The sequence below is a fragment of the Octodon degus genome, unplaced genomic scaffold, assembly GCF_000260255.1.
Source record: "Octodon degus isolate 3935 unplaced genomic scaffold, OctDeg1.0 scaffold00075, whole genome shotgun sequence".
In the NCBI taxonomy this organism is placed as follows: Eukaryota; Metazoa; Chordata; class Mammalia; order Rodentia; family Octodontidae; genus Octodon; species Octodon degus.
The window spans coordinates 10,225,939-10,247,511 of record NW_004524651.1 but is presented as its reverse complement, the minus strand read 5'-3'; the positions used below and the strand labels follow the sequence as shown (position 1 = coordinate 10,247,511).

The following is a 21,573-nucleotide window of genomic DNA, read 5'->3' as shown; positions in this document are numbered from 1 at the left end:
TATACCTCCGAAGGTGGGGCACGCACCCCAGGGCCGCTCAGCTCTGATCATTCCTAGAAGCAGGACCCTTAGATCCGACCTACCTGGTCATTTTGGAGGTTGGCACAAGAATGTCCAAGGGTCTGATTCTGTCAGTAAAATAGTCCCCCTCCTTTGTGTCAGTGGGCCTTTGGTGTTATTAGAAAGCTATTGGTTTAGATATGACCCGGAAGGGAAGGATCAAGGAGCAGGAAGCTGGCCTGGAGTCCCTTCTGCTGTGTCTGCCCCCTACCATTCCCGTGTTAGAGATGTAGCCGAGCCTTCGTATGTGGCAGAGATGTTGGCAGGCATGTGGGGTGCATCCTGCACCCCGGTCACTCCCTGCTTCTCCACCACTCACTGGGGCAGCAGGGCCTCTGTTCTCTAGGGTGGGAGTCAGGAAACCCAGCAACCATTATGGGGGGCACTCCACACAGTGGACATCAGCCTCGGCAAAGCTGGAACTCCACTTCCATCCTCCCTAACGCGAGTTCCCTGTCAGCTCTGGGCTGTGTTGGAAAATGAGCATCCTACAGTTTCTTAAAGAGGAGGCCGCATGTCACTTTCAAAGCTGTGTCCCTTTGCGGGGCCGTGTGGATCCCAGGGAAATGGCTTTGCATCAGCGGCAGTAGGAGCGCAAGTTGAAGAAGAAAAGTACTGGGCTTTTTTTATATACACACATATATATAAAAGAAACTTTCAGCGTTGCATTTTACACATTCCCAGAGGCTTCCTCTCTGTCCTTGCTGCCCGGGAGGAAAGGAAGGTGGGCAGTCGGGGCTGGCTCAGGGCTGTGGCCTCCGGCCTGCCCGTAACCTCAGATGTACCATGACGCACCGAGCTTGAGAGGATTCCGAGCCATCACCCCGTGCCAGTCCCGTGGTCACGGAGTTTAGAACCTGCTGTCTCTAATAGCAGGACCCCAGGTCCAGTGGAAGCCGTCGGCCTCCCCGTAATCTTGGGGGTGCGCTCACCATGCGCTCTCTTCCTGCCTGCTTCCTAAGTCTGCCACCCCCACTCCCCACCGGTGATCCTTGAAGCCGGGTAGCGCTTGGCGCCGCTTCTCCAGTCACCGTTTGTTTTAGATCTGCACTTTGCAGCTCTGAACGCCTTCCGCTGTGCGCCCTGCATCTGCTTTCCTTGGAAGAGCGCGCTGCCCATGTCTGGGCTATGCTGGGCGAATGCGGTCTTGGGAAGAGTGAAGGCCACAGAGCCGGCTGGCTTCCAGGAACATAAAGAAGAAGCGCCCTCCTTCCTGGAGAATTGGGAAAAAGGAAGGCATGTGGCACACTGAGCTGGCACCCGGCCGCGCGACTTCCTTCTAACCGTGTCCCCCTGTTTCTCTCTCTTTTGCACCTCCAAACTGCAGAACTGCAGGGATAACACAGCTGGGGACCACTGCGAGCTGTGTGCTCCTGGCTACTACGGGATGGTGACCGGCAAGGCCCACGACTGCGCCCCCTGCGCCTGTCCCCGTCACCACCCTGCCAGGTGAGAGTGCAGGTGCCGCCCGGCTTACCCTCTGCAGCGTCACCCCAGGCCCTCTGCTGCTCAGTGCCCTCCTGTGGACCCAGCTGGCTTTAGGAGAAGCACTCCTTCAGGGAAGCTTTTCAAAATGCAACTGAAGATTCCTGTTAGCCCCCAGCTATGTATCCAGTCTGCGTACGGACGAATGGAGGAATGGTTACTAACTTTGTGATTAATGACACAAAAGGATCCAGTTTCTGCTTCATTGAAGGGAAAAAGCTTAGAATCTCTATGGAGTGGTAACCTTAAGGTGTGGGAGAGCCACCTGGTGACACATCAGGCTGGTGTCTGCCACTGCGCAGGATGCTTGCATAGAATTAGAGGAATGCAAAGCAGCCAGAGGTTGTGGCATGAAGTAAAACGTCAGTGGGTTTTCCATTGTTCAGATGAAGATTGTTATGCATAAATAGCGTACTGTTACTTAGCGCAATGAATGGCAAAGGCATCGAGCACAGATCAGATGCTGAAATTGGTGGCCTAAAGTAAGGCTTTCTTTCTAATATTTGTTTAAAGCTTTTTTTGTCTCCCCAAGTAAGCAGTGTTTGATCCTGAGAATGAAGTGAGAGGAATTACATTAACGTCCCTTGTAAATTACCAACCACCCTGAAATTTGTTGTGTTACTTCTTTTTTTTTTTTTTTTTCTTCTTCAGTGTATTTGGTTGTTGCAAGGTCTCACTACACAGCTTGGACTCTCAGTGATCCTCCTGCTTTCAGACTCCCCGACGCTGGTATTATGGGCATGTGCCACGATGCCCACACTCTGGCTGGCTCAGCCCGCTTTGGGGTGGGGCTGGCACAGCGTGTGGTGCTGGGAATTGAACCATGGTCTCTGTGCTTGCCTAAGCTGGCGCTTTAGTCCACTGAACTATCTTGCCAGCCCCAGGCTTGTATTTATTTATTTATTTATTTATTTATTGGTGAAACTGGGGATTGAACTCAGACCCTTGCACTTGCCAGGCAAGCGCTTATTCTACTGAGCCATCTCTCCAGCCCCCCAAAAAATGGCAGAAGGATTTTTTGGTTTTGTTTTTGGCCGCTCAGGATGCCTTCAGGGCAGGTCTGGCTTGGCTTGAGGATGAGGGAATCGAAGCACAGCATCCTGAGCCTGCCTGCTCTGTTTCAGCAGGCGCTTAAACTTCTGAGCTAATGGGCAGGCCCCCAAGGCATTTATTTAAAAAAAAAAATTAAATGCATATATACATTTTGACTTGTAACCCCAGTTCCCGTGGACAGTGCCACCGAGATACTCGCCTGCACGCGCAGAGTGGATGTCTCGTCTCAGGGCCCAAGCTGCTCCAGTCATCCAGCGTCATTGCTTAACTTCAGAACCCCTGAAGCAGTAGATAAGCATCTGAAGAAAATTTTGAAGTTGTGTATCTCCAAATCCAAGGACAAAACTCTCTTCTTCCAGTTTCAGTCCCACCTGTGTTGCGGAAGTTGACGGAGGCTTCCGGTGCAGTGCCTGTGCTGTGGGCTACGAAGGCCGGTATTGTGAAAGGTACGCTGAGGGACTTGTCACAGGGAGACCCTGCGGTGTTTTGTAACATCTCAGACGTATCCACAGCGGAGTCACTATCGATTTGTATGTGCTCAGTTGGTGCGGGCCTCATGGCTGTCCCCAAGCCAGGTCGCCCTTGGGCAGAGTGTGGGTTCTGTGTCCGCCCTGCAGGGATAACGACGTCCCGGGTGGGCTGGCGTGGAGCATACTGTCTGGCCCTAATATCTGTACCCCGTGTCTTTCCACAGGTGCTCTGTGGGCTACTACGGGAACCCTGGAGCCTCGGGTGGCCACTGCCGAAAGTGCGCTTGTAGCCCCCAGGGCTCCGTGCATGGGGACTGCGACTCCCTGTCCGGACAGTGTGCTTGCAAGCCGGGTGCCACGGGGCTGCGATGTGACAGCTGCCAGCCAAGGCACCTGCTCGTGGACAGCACCTGTGTTTGTGGGTGTCTCTTCTCTGCAGGGTTAAAGTGGGGGTTCCCTCTGGGATGCTTCCCTTGCTAAGGAGGGCTGAGTCCCTTCCGCCTGCTTGTCTTGCTTGATTCTATGTTTCACTTTGTTACTGTAACTGGGCATAGACTGTGGTTGCATCTGTCATTAAGCCAAACCTTAGTCAGTCCTTTGCAGGCTGGGGCGGGAGGGCCTCCGATGCTGCTGCTGATGTCTCCGGCCCGCAGAGCAGTCTGGGACTTTCACCCTGAGCTGCATTCGTTGTTTTTCTGGGGAGCCCAGGACCAGTCAGCACAGAGAAGAGCACCCCCATGGGTCCCTGGTGTTAGCCGGTTGACCACAGCTACAGGCTGTCTTGTTGGGTTTTCTAGTGCTGGTTCACCTCACCAGCAAATGCAAGACATCAGCGCCTTGGGAGTCACTGTTGGCCTTCTTTGCAGTTGGTCTGCGTGGAAGATGGGCAAGGGCGATGTGAAGGCCACACCACCCAAGGCCATGTGTGGGCTCGGCCGAAGTGGGTGGATGGGTGGGTGGGGTGTAGACGGAGGAAGGGATGCAGACCACGTGCTGAGAGCTGTTTTGCTTTTTTGTGTTTGTTGTAAGTGAAGTCTCCCTGCTGTTTTTTCTGTGTTCTTCCCTTGACCTTGCACACTCAGGTGGGAAGGGCCCAGCTGGGCTTCAGTGAGAATTCTTTGCAGTTGGTCTGCGTGGAAGATGGGCAAGGGCGCTATGAAGGCCACACCACTCGAGGCCACGTGTGGGCTCGGCCGCTCCTTTCTGCATAACCTCAGAAATGCTCTGCTTTGAGCTGAGCCTCAGTGTACCCACATAAGAAGGGATGCTCAGCCCTGGTGCCAGACCACCCGCCACAGCCAAGTGAGACCGGATGGCACTGGGCACAGGCGTGCTCTGTGGCACCTCGGTTAGCTCAGTGTAGTGGCTCCCGTGCTCAGGGACACAGAACCGCCTTCCCGCAGCCATAACGCTCTCTGCTTCTCTCCCAGCCTGCGATGATGAGTGTGTGGGTGTGCTCCTGGGGGACCTGGACCGCGCTGGCGATGTCATTCTCTCTGTGAACCTCACTGGGATTTTCCCTGCCCCATACGGAGTTTTGTCAGACCTGGAAAATACAACTAGATGTCTCTGGGTAGGTACAGGAAGACAAGCAAGTCCCTGGGGTGGTGGGAGTCCTTCAGGGTGGGGGCCACCACCCTCCTACCTGCCCCAAGAGTGGTACACAGCCTTGCCTTGAGGGGCCAGCAACTGGGACCTTATGGTCTCTCAGCTGTGTCCCTGTGGCAGCGGGATGCCGAGGGCCAGTGCACCCACAGGCTCCTCTGGGCGAAGCCTCTCGTGCTAGAAGGGCAGCTGTCCTGGCATGGTGCAGCTCCTCAGGACAGCATCCCTTGTTGCTTCCCATGAAGCCACTTGCTGTCTCCCAAGGCCTGAGCGCTCTCCTCCTCCAGGAGATTGCGCACCTCTGCCGGTGAAGCCAGCACTGACACCTCTTTAAGAGGCCTGGTGAAAAGCAAAAGCAGCCCAGGAGCCTGCGACAATGCGCGGCGCCTGCTGGGCACTTCCAGAAAAGACGGCCAGTGCTCCAGCTGCGCTTTGTGGCTGTGCGCTAGGTGAGAGATAAACACAGCCGTTGCCCGATAAGAGCCTGTCCAGACTCCTGGGTCCCTCGGCGTCCGAGGGGCCTGGTTTGGGGATCCATTCTGCTTTAGCCTTTCTCTGTGGCTAGGAAAGAAAGGCTGGAGAACGCCTTTGTGTGTAGGTGTGTGGAGTTTTGTTTTGGTTTGGTGTTTTATTTCTGTTTCTTGAGACAAGGTCTCACTTTGTAGCCCAAGCTGGCCTTGAACTCGTGGTAACCCTCCAGTGTCAGCCTCCCAAATGGTGGGATGGCAGGCGCGGGCCTCCAAGCCTGGCTGGGCTAGGGAACTCTTTTGAAGGCTAGTAACTTCTCCCTCCATTAACATGTAAAAGAAAAAAAGACTTAAATTTCTAACCTTTATGCACACAGTGAATTTTTGTTCTCTGCTAGTTTGGGCCCCAGGTATGGAACTGTTTTAAATTTATCAAGTGAAACCATGCCTGATTTCAGTGTTAACTAATCATGAATGACTTCCTCTAATTCAAACCTATCAACCCGTCTTCATGTGACTTGTTATGTAATTGTTTGTCAGTATTTGCCAATTTGCTGATCTTGGTGAGTGACTCACAGGGAGTTGCTGTAGGGGTCAGTCACACAGGTAAATAAAGTGGTGATACAGTGTAACAGTTTCCTTTTTAACACTGATGAAGGCTTTTCCTTACTGCACACGTTGTTCTTGAATTGTAGCTTAGTAAGCATTTAAAAAAACTTGGCGATCGTGGCAGTGTGAAGGGCCAGCCAGATAGCTCAGCGGACTAAAGCACCTGCTTACGCAGAGCGCAGGGGCCAGGGTTCGATGCCTGGGCCTGCTGTGCCGGCCCTGCCCCCGGGGTGCACTGAGAACACGATTGAGACTGGGCATGGTGGTGCACGCCTGTAATCCCAGCACATGGGAGGTTGAATACAGGAGGATCACTACAAGTTCCAGCTACGTAGTGAGACCCTGTAGTCCCTGTAGTCCCTGTAGATCCTATACTAAATTCATTTTAAAAAAAGAAGGTGGCGGTGTGCACCATGAAGCTGAGAATGAAGCTTCGGGGAGGTGACTTGCGGTTTTTACGAGACAGCTTCAAGACAAGGATTATTTTTGTGAACAAAAAAGAAAGCAGGTGATTCTTTGAGAAGAAAAACATTGCACTTGAAAGCACCACAGCATTCCCTTTGCTCTTCTTAGGAATCTGTATTAAAAGAAAAGTCTCCAGAGAATTCAGCAGAAATCCAGCTTGACGTTGTTGCAAGGCAAGTGGACGACCTGCAGGACCAGGTGAGGAGCGGCGTCCCTCAGAGCAGCAGCTGTGTCACCTCGTGGCTTCCGAGGCTTGGTAGGAAAGTCCTGGTTGAATTCTGTGTCTGTCTCTGGGACCCTTGCTTGCGGCTTGACTCCCTGTCTTCTCTGAGCCCCTGGGGCTGGTGGGATTCGAGGACTGCAGTGAGGCTCCGAGGCTGAGCAGGCAGGGCAGCTCCCCGAGCAGCTCCTTGTGTGCGCGCGGCCTCCACCCCACTCGGCTTCGGGCTGGACGATTCTGATCTTAGCACCTGCTAAGGGAGGCTTGACAGCGGTGAATTCCTGGTCCTGTTTGGGTAGTGCCAGACAAATAGCTTTTAGTGATCCCAGAGTCAGCCCACGTGCGCCTGGGGAGGTTCCCATGGTCAGACTTACAGCTGTCGCTTACAAATGGCACAGACAGCCTCATGCTCTGAAGGCCAGCATTCGCTGGCTGGGGTCAATTTAGGATTCATGAAGGTTTGAGAAGAGCTGGCGGGCTTAGGTGGGGCTTTTCTTGAAGCAAATGTTGGGCGTGAAGGGAGAAGCTGATTAGTCAGCTCCTTGTGTGGGGAGAGAAAGCTTCTGTGGGCTTGAGTAGAGAACACCCCTAAACCTGGTCTGAGTGCTATATTTTTGGAAAGGTAAAGAACCATTTCCTCAGGTCAGAGGATACGGACACAACTCCAAACACACCTAGCAACCTTGTCTTTGACAGACAGGCCAGCATGTTCCCTGGAAGGAAGACAGCCTCTCTAAGAAGTGGTGCTGGCTCCCCACATGTTGAAGACTCAAGCTAGACCCATGTCTATCACCAGGCACCAAACTACCATCAAAATGGAACAAAGATCCCAATATTAAAATAGAAACACTAAATCTACTGGAGGTGAAAATAAGTGGAAATCTTGAAGACGTAGGAGTAGGCGGAGAGTTCATGAACAAAAACCAAACTGCACGGGAAATACTTCAAATAAGTAACAACAGGGGTCACATCTTATCGAAACACCAACAGAGTAAAACAAATTGGGAAAAAATCTTAGCCGAATGTCAGTCAAAGCACTTCTATCTAAAACATACAAAGTGTTTTTTAAAATATCAGGCCTGCAAAATTCAAAGGCTCAGTCAAAAAATGAACATCTGAGATGAATATATGCTTCTCAGATGAAATATGCCTGGCAAATAAATATATGAAAAATGTTCAACATCATTGGTCATTTGAGACATGCAAGTTAAAACAACACTTAGATTTCATCTGACCTGAGAAAGAATGGCTATCATCAAGAAATTTAACTAGGCCAGGCAGATAGCTCAGTAGAATAAGTGCCTGCCTAGCAAGCGCAAGGTCCTGAGTTCAATCCCGGTACCGTGAAAAAAGAAAGAAAGAAATTTAATTAATAACAAATGCTGGAGGGGCTGTGGGGAAAAGGAACCATTCTCCACTGTTGTAGTGTTGGGTTAAGAGGGAGTTAAAATGGAGACATGCGGACTCACCGCAAGGCAGTGAGATGGGAAGAGGAAAACGGGACCCCCACAGCAGAGTGAGTAACAAAGAACCCTTGGAGCTCCTGGAGGGCATCCTGTTTCCATGTCCCTGTTCCCAGATGCCTAGCAGCTGCATGTCACGTACAGCTTAAATATTAATCTTAGGCACACATGGTAAGGTTTGGTTTTGTTAACTAGAAGTAACCTAAAGGCCGAGACTCAATATACATTAAAAAAAAAAAGATCACAAGGCAGCGCTGAGCTCTTTCACTCTGGGGCTCCCTTTGACCACCAACAGTATCTGTGTGTCTTTCCCAGCAGGAGACACTTGGCTTGCATTGAGTGTCCCTGTGTCTTTTTTTGTGGCCAGCGTCCATGAGTCTTTTCCAGCACTAATGAGTGTGTAGACTGGGAGAACCATTGCAAAAATCAATGTGGCGATTTCCTCAAAAAACTAGGATAAGAGGTCTCATTCAATCCAGCCATTTCCCTGCTGGGTATTTTCCCAGAACTCAGAACATACCCCAACAATACATGTGCACCCAGATTTGTAGCAGCACAATTTATAATAACTAAATCTTTGAAATAACCAGAAATGCCCATCAACCAAGAAATAGATTTTTAAAATGTGGGTTTGTTTGTTCATTTGTTTATGTATTTGGTACAACTCTAACTACGCAGCCTGGACTCCTAGTCATCCTTCCTCCTGTTTCAGCCTCCCCAGTGCCAGATTACAGGTGTGTACCACCACACCCGGTCCCTGGTCTCAGTGGCTGGCTCAGCACATCCAGGGCAGGGCCAGCGGGGCGAGTGATGCCAGAGATGCCCTGTGCTTGCCTGAGCAGGTGCTTAGTCCACCGAGCTCTCTTGCCGCCCCTAAGATGTCATATTCCTATACAATGGAGTATTACTCAGCTATAAAGGAAGATAAACTTGAAGCTTTTATAGGTAAATGGAGGCAACTAGAGATCATACTCTTAAGTGAAATATAGCAGGCTCGCACGTGTAAACATCGCATTGTCTCCCTAGTGCGAGAAACTGAAAGTTAAATACCAAAGATACAATAGACACTGTGAAAGGGAAAGAAACTGCTCAAAACAGAGAAAATAACTTGGGTGGGAAAAGGAAAAAAGAAGTGATAGATGGATAGACAGATGGATAGATAGATAGATAGATAGATAGAGATAGATATAGCTAAGATAATTGTACCACTGACTTGTATTAGTTCATTGAAAGGAACAGTTACTGTTTGTAATGTTTAACCAATCTTATATGCCTGTACCTGCTAATCTGAGCAGCTACTTTGAAGATAACAATATATAATATAATAACCATTGTTAATTTCCTACATCTTGTCTTGAAATTATATATTATTTTTATTGTTTTTAAAATTAAAAAAGAGGGCAGCTAGATAGCAAACTAAAGCGCGTGCTTAGGCAGAGTGCAGCCGCTGGGGTTCGATCCCTGGCCTGCCATGCCAGCCATACCGCTTGGGCGTACTGAGATGGCCCGATTGAGGCTGGGCGTGGTGGCGCGAGCCTGTAATCCCAGCACTTGGGAGGCTGAAAACAGGAGGATCAGTAGGTGTCCTATCTATGTTTTGTTAACCTGAAGGCCAAGACTCAATATGCATTAAAAAAAAAGACTACAAGGTGCCGCTGAGCTCCCTTGCTCTGGAGCTCCCTCTGCCCACAGACAGTATCTGTGTGTCTTTCCCAGCACATACATAAAATAAATAAATAAAAGGAATAAAGAAAAATTTAAAAGAAAATTAAATACATAAATTTTAAAAAGAAAAGAAGTACTGTTCCCTTTGCCAGTTACAAAATTCCCAATGAACGTACCAGCTAAGGGCAGCTGGGTCTCTGCCTGCAGGCTGCAGGCTTTGTGGGCAGCTGCTCCCAGTCACCTTCTTAAGCACCTGTGCTCCCCCGGCCTCTTTCAGCCATGGCTGCGGAGATGCCCAGCGCCACTGCCTGGTGGAGCCAGGTGCACAGCCGGGTGCCCGACTCCCTGCTCGAGCTCTGGGGACTCTGTCCTCCCAGCTGTGCTGATGCTGAGGGTGGGCGATGTGTCCTGTGTAGTCCTGCTTGGGCCTTTGTGGCCATCCAGTAATCCTATGGGCTTCTGAGAGGCTCAGTGCCTACTGATACCCCAGCTGGCCTCCGATTGTAGCTCACGCCTCTCCTCGTGTTCGTGGTGATGCTGGGTAAGGACTTCACCCGGCTGCCAGGTGCATGGAAACGTCTGGAGATGGTCATCGTCTCCGTTGCTCTTCTCTCGTTGCTGGGACAAATACCTGACTCTTGAAATGAAGGAAGGAAAGGTTTATTTAAAGCTCACAGTTGCTGGAGGTTTCAGTCCATACTCAGCTGGCTCCAGGGCAGAGCGGCACATGGCAGAGGGCAGCAGCTCATGGTGGCAGAAGGCAGCAAAACAGCAAGAGCAGAAGGGGGGGAGTGACAGCAACAGTGGCTACAGAGAGCGAGTCTCTCGCCTCCCTGTATTGCCTTCAGGCTCCCTGCCCCAGACTGGGTGTAGCCCTCACACCCATAATCCCAGTGGACCATGAGTTAATCACTAGAAGTCCGCCCCAGGACTGCATAAGGCTTTGCGGGGACACCTAGACACAAACCTTGACAGTCACAAATGGCTCCGAGTCTGGGCAGTGTACTTATAGAGCGAAGCTTCCCCCACTGTTGGAGAGTGCTCCTCTTGTGCCTTCAGCCCATTACCTCTCTTGCCCTTGGGCTATCTAGAGGCTCCACTTTCTCTGGTGCTTGATTTAATCTCAGATGATTTTGTTCATCGTGGCCCTGGGCCCTGCAAGCGATGCCCTGTCAGTGTGGGTCTGGTGTGCACACAGGCACATACATGACACACTTGCGTGCTCACAGCTCGGTGTGGTCGCAGTCTGCACTATCCAGAGCGTGTAAGCACACTATGACATTTGCACAGTGACAAGATAATCTGCAAATGTCTCCTCCGGATGCGTCCCTGCCCCTTGAGTAATGTGGGACTGCGCTTGACTTCCAAGATCTTCCAGCGGAGAACGGGGCAGGCTTTGTGCTGTGAGGGTCAGCTAGGCTGCCTATCTAAGTCCTGTGACTGCCTGGCATGGGGGCACACACCCACAGCCCCAGCACTGGGGAGGCTGAGGTGGGAGGATCCCTGCAAGTTCGAGGCCAGACTGGGGTACAAAGTGAGCTCAAGGCCCACCTGAACTGCACAGCGAGACCCTGTCTCAAAAAGACAAAAAAACAAAAAACCTGTGTCTTCCCTTGTTGTTGAATGAGAAGTCAGTTAGTTCATTAAGCTCTCGGTGGGTTTCTGACCTAGAAGTACTCACTTTGGTTTCCACGACAACACACATGTCATTGCCATGTGTTCTGGGCTGCATGTGCTTGGCATGCAGAACGTGAGAGCCAGGCCAAGGGCTTTGCCACTGAGCTACTCCCCAGCCCAGCTCCCGCTGCCCAGGAGAAGAAGCAGCGCAGCCTAGAGCTTGCGTACCGTCTCAGGGCTGGCTGACCCGAGGCCTCTTCCCACCAGCTTGCAAGCATGCTCCCGCGAAGCCAGCAGGTGGGCAGAGCCACAGAGAAGATCCTCCAGGGAAGCCGAGACCTGGCTGCGTTTGTTGAGCGGCTACAGAGGAGCATCGGAGGTAGGGGAGGGTCTGGGGGATTCTGCTCGGTTGGTGGAAAGAACTACGGTCCCTTGATTAAACACACAAACAGCTATGTGTGCTGGTGCTGGGCTTCCTAGAGCCAAAGACTGGAGCACTCCTGAGTTTGGGGTGCCCGCAGGATCCAGGCTGACGTCCTTAGCGGAAGGGGTTCTCTTTCAAACAGTACACAGTTCCTTCATACTTCTTGGATGCCTAGCATTTGTACCCTGTTCTCCAAGCCATGGTGAAGTTGACTGGTCCCTCCCACCCTGTCCCCCAAGTAGGAGCTCGCAGGACTTGGGGCTTCAGTTTGGTCCCTGAGCACCCACACACACACCAGTGTTTGTAATTTGTTAGCTCCTTTCAGGTCTCTCTGGCCTCCCCAAGCTATTGTTCATCTCTTAGCTGTCAGGAACTCACTCTGGCCTTTTGGGGGATTGTAGTGCTGGAGCTTAAAGAGCGTGGCGTCCGGGGCAGATCAGATGTTGCAGGGCAAAGATGGAGGAGAGGAGTAGAACACAAAGTATTTAATAGGAATAGTTTACTCATGCAGCTTGCATTTATCCAGGAGCTTCGTGTGCAGGCAGTGGTGTGGCCACACCGTCCTGCCCCTTGGGTGCTGGCACACGGAGCTAAGTCAGCCGGCAGCCTCAGCTCATGGGCATGTGCTGGGAAAGCCCAGTGCGGGCACACAGTAGGGCAGTAGGAAAGCCTGGGCACTGGCCCCTTTGCAGGGCTTACTAAGGAATTGTGAATTTTCTCCATAGAAATCCTTGAAAAGGTCACAAATTTAAATCAGACTCTAGACGATGATTTCCAGCTGCCCAACTCGACGCTTCAGGACATGGGACAAAGCATTGTGTCTTTCCTGGAGATTATGCGGAAAAGACAATTCTCAGACCTGCACCGCAATGCCACCCTGGAGCTCCAGTGAGTTCACTTTCTCTGGGTGGAGCTGGGGCACTGGGCACTGGGGTGAGGGAGGGAAGAAGGAGCTCATGGTGAGGGGTACCGTAGGAGGCGAAGGCGCCCCAGGGTGGGGGTCAGATCAGCAGCCGGCACTGCCCCTGCCCGTGGATGCGGTTGGTGTGGCCCGTCGGTCAGGGCTTCTCTGTGACTCTCAACTGGTGCTGCAGACAGCAGAGCTTGGTGGTGCTGTGCCTGTGAGCCGCGTGCAGGCCTCTCCTCAGAGGCGAAGCTACAGTGGGGCTGAAAGCTGGGGGCCAGACACACAGTCACTAGACCTGATGGTTCGCGCTCCGATCACGGGCCCTCACCGGCAGCCACGGTGTGAGCTGGCAGACCCAGAGCCTGTCTCCACAGCTGCCGGGAGCGGGGTGCTGCTCTCGGGCTTTTTCTTGGTAATTCCACAGTTATTATGTGACATAATAGCAAGAGTTGTCCCTCTGCCAGGTTGTGCTTGAACAAGGGCTGTTTGAGCCACATGGCACTTGACTGAACCTCTGTTCTTTCTGATGACACATTTAATTCTTTTTGGTACCAGGAATGAATTTAGGACCTTATGCTTGCAAGGCAGGTGCTGTCTAGTGACTTATTTAAACTATCTGTTGTTTGCGATGTTAAGGGTGGACATCTGGTGCAGTTATTTCTATTTTTCCCGCTTATCTCTGCATGTAAATACCAAATAATTACATACTTAGGATAGATAGAGACAGACAGACAGACAGACAGATTTTCCTATTACTTCAGGTCATTATCTTATCAGGGTAGATACGAGGAAGTAGAACCATTTAGTCAAAGAAATTGCCTTTTGAGGACTCCTGATATGCATATGCAAATTATTTTCAGCAATCTATTTATTTACTTTGTCTTTTTGAGACAGGGTCCCGCTATTCAGTTTAGGTTGGCCGTGAACTCACTTTGTAGCCCAGGATGGCCTCGAACTTGCAGTGGTCTGGGATTCCAGGCATGCCCCACCACACCCAGATTCTACGATTTATTTTTGAAAACAGTGTGCACTTTCCCCAGCAACGCACTGGAGTAGGGAGCGCATCTCTGGGCACTGGACATTGTTGCTGCACTGCTGTGCTTTGCCGTGTGGCCCAGAAGGAGGGCCTGCAGTTGGAGGGCTGGAGACAGTCAGCATCAGTCAGGGCCCAGAGCCTGCTGGGAGTGCACGGGGGATGTGTCCCCCACGGGAGGGGGAAAGGTCCGCAGAACGTGTCCTGAGCACCCAGCGAGAACGCCTGGCCTTCTCCCCACACTGGAGCAGGGGTGCCCCAGCTAGCATTCTGGAAGGGCACAAATCCACCTGAGAGAAGCTTGTGAGGACAGCAGTCCTCCCTCAGGAGTCCTGGGGGCTGGTGCCTCCCACCGTCACCTGCCCCTGCTCAGTGCATGTGGGTCTTCCAGAGTAGACACGTGGCCCTAGGCACTGGGCACACACAGGATAACAGGCTTTTGCCAGCTGGGAGCTCCTGGTGCCTTTGGGGTGAGTAAATTCAGAGAAGGGTGCCCCAACCCTCCTCCACGGCCGGGCCCGCAAGCCTCTTGCTCGGAGTCTCCGCTGCTCTTCTCTCTCTCTGGGGTAAAGGCACTGATCAGATAATCAGATCGCCGACTTCTCTGCTCAGTCTGTAAGTGGAACTGTAACCAAGGAGCCTTCCGACGGGCGTGGTGGCCGAGGCCTGAAGTGCCACACTCTCGGAGGCTGAGGCAAGAGGACCACAAGTTGGAACTCTGCTGGAGAAGCTTAGCAACTTACTGAGATCCTGTGGGAAAGCAATAAAAAGGGATGGATGATGTGTCCCCGTGCGAACAGCCATGTGTCCGTTCCCTAGGACCAAGCGGGGGGAGAGGGATTTTATTTAAAGAGACTCAGAGTTCAGGTCTGTGTTCCCATCAGCTCTGCTTTAGCTTTTGTTGCTTGCTTCTCACCGAGCATCCTCACTGGAGTTGGAAGTGGTAAAAGTGGGAGGAACTCCCGACACTGTTCTGCTGATGTCAGCAGGCCAGGACCTGTGGTGACTAACGCTGTCTGCGGTATTTTAGCCCGAGCTCTGGTGCTGTGGAAGTGGGGGGTTTATGGGGCAGTTTTCAGGGCTGTTTCAAGGGCTCTTTGGCACCCTGAAGCGGAGAGTCAGTGGGATAGATCCAAGCATGGCAGGGACTGTGAGATGCCATTATTCTGTGCAGCTCTACATTCAAAATGGATTTAAGGATGAAATTTAATGACTTATATAAAGGAATAGGAAAAAAATATTTTGGTTTACTGAAGCTTGTATTATTAATTTTTGTAATAGCACTAATACATTTTTTTAAGCAATCTTGAAAGCGTCTATGAAACCTGCTTCTTACCCAACCACCAAAAACCCTTTCTGTTATATAAAGAAATTGGTAAATCACAGGAAACACCGAGTGGCTTTCTTTTTTCCATTTCTTGCCACATTTCAATGAAAAACTGTGGCTCCCATCCCTGACACACAATGTAGTCCCAGGGTTTTGAGTCCTGATAAGTTTGTGTGAAGATAGTTTAAGAATAAAGCATAGGGCCTGCCAGATAGTTCCGTGGATTAAAGTGCCTGCTTAGGCAGACACCCCGCCCCTGGCGTGCACTGAGACTGTGACTGAGACTGGGCGTGGCGACACGCGCCTGTAATCCCAGCGCTTGGGAGGCTGAACCCAGGCCTCACCAAGAGTCCAATCCACATAGGTAGACCCTGTACTAAATACAAAGTAAATAAATAAAGCATAAACCTGTTATTCCTGCAGCTGTCTTTGACGGTCTTTGTGTCTCTAAGAGGTGAGGATGCATCACTCAGGATTTCAGGGGAACTCGGCCTGCATGAATATCTCTTCAAAATCCCCTTCCCCTCCCAGCTCAGACGTGCGCTCCCCACTGTGCACTGGCTCACGGTGTGGAGTGTTTGTCCTTGTCAGGGCTGCTGAGGATGTCCTGTCTGCAGTTGAGAAGGATTTGCAGCAGCCACAGGATGAGCTGGAAGGGCTGAAGGAGGCAGCCAGGCGCCTCCTTGCAAAGCACCACAGTGAGCTGCAGGCGGCAGAGGAGCTGCTGCGGGAGGCGCAGGCCAGGACCCGGGAGAGTGCGCGCCTGCTGCTCCTCAGCGAAGCCAACCTGAGCGACTTCAGTGTGAGTCCCACCCGCCCCTCTCTCGGTGGACCTGGCCACCCACCGCTCTGAACGAGGGTCCCCTTTAGCTTCTCCTCAAGTCAGCTCCGCTATAAGCTTTGGTGGGTGGCTGGAGATGCTGACTTGGTCCCACAAGGTGTCCTTAAAATGTTATTGTTTGCTGCAGGACCGAAAGGTGCGCCTTCTAGAACAGCAGAACACAACCTCAGAGCTGGTCGCTGAGGGCAGGGGCCTGATGGATGCCGCCACAGCCAAGGCAGACAGTTTACAAAATACTTCAGCAGTAAGTTCCAGCAGGGATGGCCCCTGGGTTCCTAGGAACCCTGCACACACCCGTCCTGTTGGATCGGAGCTCGGGTGTCACAACGAGCTTTAATTCCTCTGTGAAGCACGTGGAACAGCACCGCGATGAGCTGTTCCTGTGGGCGGCCAAGATCAGGAGCCACGTGGACCACCTGGTCATGCAGATGTCCAAGAGGAGAATGGTGGACCTGGTCTACAGAGCTGAGGACCACGCCGCCGAGCTCCAGGGCGTAGCGGGCCTCCTGGAGAGGTGAGGCCACTCGCTTTTGCAGAGAGCAGGGCTCCTGCTTTCTTCACACAGCCCGATCACGTCACTTGCTCCTGTGTCTACTAACCTAGTTAACCACTTGCGTAAATATACTATGGAAAAATGCACACTGACCTGGATAGGGTTGAAACACATCATGGGCTATGAAGCAAGCTGTCTGTGGCTCAGTGGAGGTCTCCTGAGTGGCATGGGGGTTCAGATCTGCCACCATGATGACCACTAAGATGAAAGACCTGACTGCCCCCTGCCTATTCATGGAAGTGTCCATCTCTTTTCCGGCCCCAGAAGGTCCCCCTGTAGTGATTTTCTCCTGTTTAAAGGCCCACCACTATAATACAGTCATGTCAACTTCTAATTTTGGGCATCAGTTAAGTGTGTCCCAAGTACCTTTACACATGGAACATGCATTCAGGCCAGTGGAGGACAAGCTCACAAGCTCATGAGACTGACCAGGAGCTCTTCACAAAATACTGATCCCTTTGTCCTCCTCTTCTGTCCCTCAAGGTTGTAATGTCGGTGATCTAGAATGTGGCCTGGGCTTTGTCACTTTTCTAAAGATGTCCAGGTGATTTTAATACACAGAAACTGTAGGAACCAGTGTTTCAGGTCTCATCAATGATTTTCACAGCATAGGGTATTTTCACCTTTTTTTTAATATTTATTTTTATTTATTACATTTATTTATTGTGTGTGTGTGTGTGTGGCCAGCTCAGCCCACCAGGGGGCGAGGCTGGCTGGCATGTGGTGCTGGGGATCGAACCGTGGTCCCTGTGCTTTGCCAAGCTTGTTTCAAGTAGGTGCTTTAGACCACTGAGCCATCTCTCCAGCCCGAGCATAGGGTATTAATGTGTAAATTTAGTTCTTTAAAATTTGGTCCAGGGGCCTGGGAGATAGCTCAGTAGAATAAGTGCTTGCCTGCAAGCACAAGGTCCTGAGTTCAATCCCCAGTACCACAAAAAAAAAAAAAAAGAAAGAAAAAAAAAATTTGTAAATTTATTTCTTTAAAATTTGGTCCAAACAGTGGATGCAAAAAGTCCAGATACCCTGTGAAACGAGTGCATGTTTGTGTTGGGCGTTCTGTCCATGGGAAAAACATCTCCCCATTTGAGAAACACAGCCATTAAGTATTAGCTCCCACCACAGAAGAAATGAAAAGTGATACCCGGCGGCCTGTTGTGTCAGTGATGTGCTGAACTAAATGCTAGCCCCCCCCCACCCCCCCGGGCCGGGAACTGTGATAGCAGATGGAATTAGATACCCAGTTTCTTTCTAACCACCGTTCTTTGCTTTTCAAAACAGGAAAAGACTCGGACTCCCTAGCTAGAAGAAAATCTTTCTTACTTAGTGTAGGGTGGTGAGGCGAGCTTGGCAGGCTACCTGAAGGTAGATGAAATGATTATCTTTTACTTTCGAAATGTCAGATCTTGCCTGTCAGTCATAGCAGTAGCAGCCATGGGGTGGGGATTGTCCCTCTCAGTAACTTTGGAGAAGAAATGAAGTCAGTTTCATAGCCGGTGAAGTTGTGCTGGTCGTCAGGTTTCATCCTGCAGACAGGGAGAGCACAGTGGCACTGTGCTGGTACCAGCTGACAGCCGGGCCTTGCCCAGCTGGCGCCGGGCTTCTCTGGGCCTCCCAGCACCTCTCCAGCACACTTTGCCCTCTGGGCTATGCCATCCCGGCAGGGGAGCCAGCGCCAAGTGTGAGTGCAGGAATCAGCAGGCGTGCTGCAGCGGAGCTCAGAGCACCTGTGCGGGGGTGGGCAGGTCAGGGGTCACGGCCTGCAACCTCCGAAGGCCATGAAAAGGAAGACAGCAGTAGCCTCTCCCTTCAGCAGCCAAGGGCGACGCTGTGTGTCCTACAGCACAGTGCCTTGTAGCTTTAGGAGGAAAGCCACAGCGTGGTGCTCTTCGCAGCTGCACTAGGGTTTCACTTGCAGGTGCTTGTGATGCGGAGGGAATCTGCAGATTCGATGCAGTTTATCACAGCATCTCTGAATATGTTGATTTGGTAGTGGCCTTGAAAACGTCAGACATATGTCCCTGAATGCGACCAGCGCCGTGCACGTCCACTCCAACATCCAGAGCCTGGTGGGAGAATCCGAGAGCCTGGCCAGCGCTGCGCGGGAGACCGCAAGGGAGGCGAGGCTGGTAAGAGGTGGGGGCTCCAGGAGCGCACACTCTGCTGCTTCACTGCAGGAAGGCACCCCAACACTGCACCCCGAGTATACACTCCTCCGTGTTCTTTTCTAGTTCAGTCTGTTCATGGCATCTGTCATCATGTGTTGTACATTTTAAATTTGTCTTCGAAACACATGGTCTCACTGTGTTGCCCAGGCTGGCCTTGAAACCCTGGGCACTCAAGCGATCATCCTGCCTCAGCCTTGCCAGTGTCTGAGCCCTCAGGTACACACGATCACGCCCGGTCCCCTGAATGTTTTTAGTCATAAATACTCTTCACAGAGACGAAAACCTAGTAGTGAAGAGATGAGGAAAAGTCATAGTTTCTCAAGATAAGAATGCTGGTGCTGCCTGAATTCCACTTGAGATGTTGCTCTACTCGGGGTGGAAACCCCTTTCTGATGGCTGGGTCCTTTGTTCACATACAAAGGTCATTGTGCTCCTGCTCCTCCCTGCCTGTCCCTTGCAGGCGCTCTTCCTGGAGCTCGGCGGTGACCATCTCAGGAGCTGCTCTCTGTCCCCGCAGGATTGCACAGTCCTGTGGCCCCCGTGTTTAACCCTTCTCTCTCTCAGGCCTCAGAGTCCCTGGTGTCCGGCGCCAAGGTGGCTACGCAGCGCACTTCCAGGTTCCTGAGCAACAGCAGCAGCCTGAGCAGGAAGCAGCAAGGTGGGTACATAGCGGATCCGGAGGCAGGGAGCCCGGGAGAGCACGTCTCTGTGCCCCAACACTGCTCCTTCCCCAGAGCTGGTCCAGGCTTAGCTGCCCTCTGTCCCAGGGGCATTCTAGTTTCTCACCTTGTGAGCTGCGGGTACAGGCAGCGCCCACTGGGAGGTGCACGCTGGTCTAACCGGTGGTGACCAAGTCCTCCTCTCCTTGCCCGAGCTCAGGCCTTGCTCTGTTCCTCCCGTGTTTGTTGAGTGACCTGTCAACCCAGGCGACCTTCTGCTGAGCCCTAATTATTTCCGGGTTCCTTGAAGGCTGTGTTGTGTTCAGTGCCGTGTCTGCTCTCCTCCAGCCATGAGTGAGACTCTTCTAGGTGCTCGTCAAGTCATTACTGAGTTGTCCTGATTCATCTGTCCACTTCAGAAATGCCCATGCCATTTAGCTGATCTGAAGGCTCAGAAAGCAGTTGCTTGCCCTGGGTGAGAGCCATCCCGTGAGCGTGATACAGAGTGGCCGTGACAGCCGTGGCCCGAGAGCGCTGACTTGGTGCAGCCTCCTGCCTCTCCTTGCGCCTGCTGCCTTTCTGTGGTCTACTGAATCAGAAACACTGGGGTGAACAGGGAGCCGCGCACACAGCTCCTGCCCTTTTAGATGGGTTCCAAGTCCTGACAATCAGAATTCATATTTTAGCTCAAAATTCAGATGGGATCGAGGGTTAGGGACAGAAACTTTGATCAAATAGTGCTGATTCAACTGGAAGGCAGCTGAATCCTGGGGGTCAAAGGGAATGGGGGGCTCTGAGGGCTTCCCCGGGCAGGAGGGGAACCAGTGGACGAGTTCCCAAGGAGCCCACAGCCCAGAGGAGGAAATGGCCCAGACCAGGTGCGATGGGAGTGACAAGTGTCCACGGGGACTGGGCTTTGCAAATGCATTTCACCCCAGCTCTGACAGTCTTGGACATGAAATTTAAGAAGAAACCAGTGAGAAAGATCACAAGCAAAGTGGAAAAGTGCTCAGGGAGCCAAAGGTGCACCGCAATCTCTGTAGCGAGTGGTGCTGTCTTCCTGGAAAACCTTTCGGGACTGGTTGTCTGCAGAAGCTATTGATTCTGAAGGCAGGTTGGGAATGACCGAGCTGTTGCCTAGGCAACATATTAGCAAGTTAACCTAAAAGCGAGGACTTCTCTTTAAACAGGTCTTGCATTGAAGCTGAGTGAACTGAAAAATGCAGCACACAGATTTGAGGAGAGAGCAGGAAGGATTGCCCGTCAGACCAACGCATCCCTCTTGATCCTGAGAGCGGCCCCGACAGGTAAGGCAAAAGGAGCCTCTTGCTGTAATCCGCATCTCCTCCTTCTGAGGAGCTCCTACTCAAGTCTGATGAGGAGCCATTGCTGGAAAATGAGACACAGATTGATCCAGGCTTTGCTTTCAAAGAGATGTGCTTTGGAAGTGAAGATCCCCGATGTTGTTAACATAAATCTGAACACTGCATAGGAAAGTACGGGAGTCCGCACATCCAAAACCAGGGGAGAGTCACCCTGCTCGCTCAGTCGCCTCCTTTTAGACTGGGCTTGAGGCTGAGATGGTAGAAGGGCCACTTGAGGAGGTCGGCAGGTCAAGAAGATAAAGTCAGTGTATCTGCAGGGAAACGCCGTCTGTACAGAGGAGGGAGATTACAGAATTCTTGCCTGGTAACTTTCCTTCTGGAAGCAGTAAGCTATGTTCAGAAAGATTGTTGGCTGCACTAGTGTTGAGGGTTTGGAAATGAGGTCTTCATTAAAATTGTAAGTAGGATAATTTTTTTTAGAGTGTAGCACAAATGTGTTGCTGGGAGCTCTTTACATCACCTGGGACTTCTCTTATTTATTTATTTATTATTTATTTATTTGTTGTTGGCCTGTGTTTGCAGTGCATGGTGCTGGCACTTATGGGAAGCCGGTGCGAGGCCTGGACATGCCTGCCTGCTTACCCGCTCCCTGTCTCGGCCCCCCACTTCCGCCCTGTTTCTGTCTTGCTGTTGAAGCCTCCCATGTGCTCAGTGCGCTGTCAGCTGCAGGACATTCCCGGGGAGCTGCGCCCGGGGCGCCCCGCGCTTCCTTCACCAGTGGGGAGTTTTATGCTGTGGATGCTTAAGGTCGCTTTTGCTTTCCTACCAAGGTTCTACTGTGTGGTAGATTTGGAGTAAGCACAGCTTTCATTTGGAAGCAATTTCAAACTTACAGAAAAGTTGCAAGAGCGTAAAAAGAACACCTTCACACATCAGCCAGCTTTTCCTGGTGTGAATGAGTAGGCCCCTGTGAGTAAAGGTTCTTTTCAATGAGCAGTACTGCCTTTATGAGAAACCCTTTTGTGGTGGGCAGGTGAACTAGGCAGCCACCACAGAAGTCAGCAAGGAGATTCCTCAAAAGCTATAACTAGAAATTCTGTTTTGTCCCAAGTTATTCTGCTTCTGAGTATCTTCCCAAGAGTTAAAGACATGTTATAAAA

The 21,573-nt window shown here is 51.6% G+C and overlaps 1 protein-coding gene across 1 annotated transcript in view; it reads left to right on the top strand.

Annotated features, from left to right (window-relative positions):
- Positions 1–21,573, top strand: part of Lama1 (laminin subunit alpha 1) — a 139,031-nt gene that overhangs the window by 93,977 nt on the left and 23,481 nt on the right. The window contains exons 30-42 of the mRNA XM_004635832.2: positions 1,388–1,509; positions 2,958–3,044; positions 3,293–3,486; positions 4,499–4,641; positions 6,323–6,412; positions 11,447–11,558; positions 12,329–12,491; positions 15,462–15,672; positions 15,839–15,955; positions 16,062–16,225; positions 18,255–18,390; positions 18,994–19,087; positions 20,279–20,395. Of these exons, the coding sequence (XP_004635889.1) occupies positions 1,388–1,509; positions 2,958–3,044; positions 3,293–3,486; positions 4,499–4,641; positions 6,323–6,412; positions 11,447–11,558; positions 12,329–12,491; positions 15,462–15,672; positions 15,839–15,955; positions 16,062–16,225; positions 18,255–18,390; positions 18,994–19,087; positions 20,279–20,395 (1,750 nt within the window). The remainder of the gene's footprint in view (positions 1–1,387; positions 1,510–2,957; positions 3,045–3,292; positions 3,487–4,498; positions 4,642–6,322; positions 6,413–11,446; positions 11,559–12,328; positions 12,492–15,461; positions 15,673–15,838; positions 15,956–16,061; positions 16,226–18,254; positions 18,391–18,993; positions 19,088–20,278; positions 20,396–21,573) is intronic.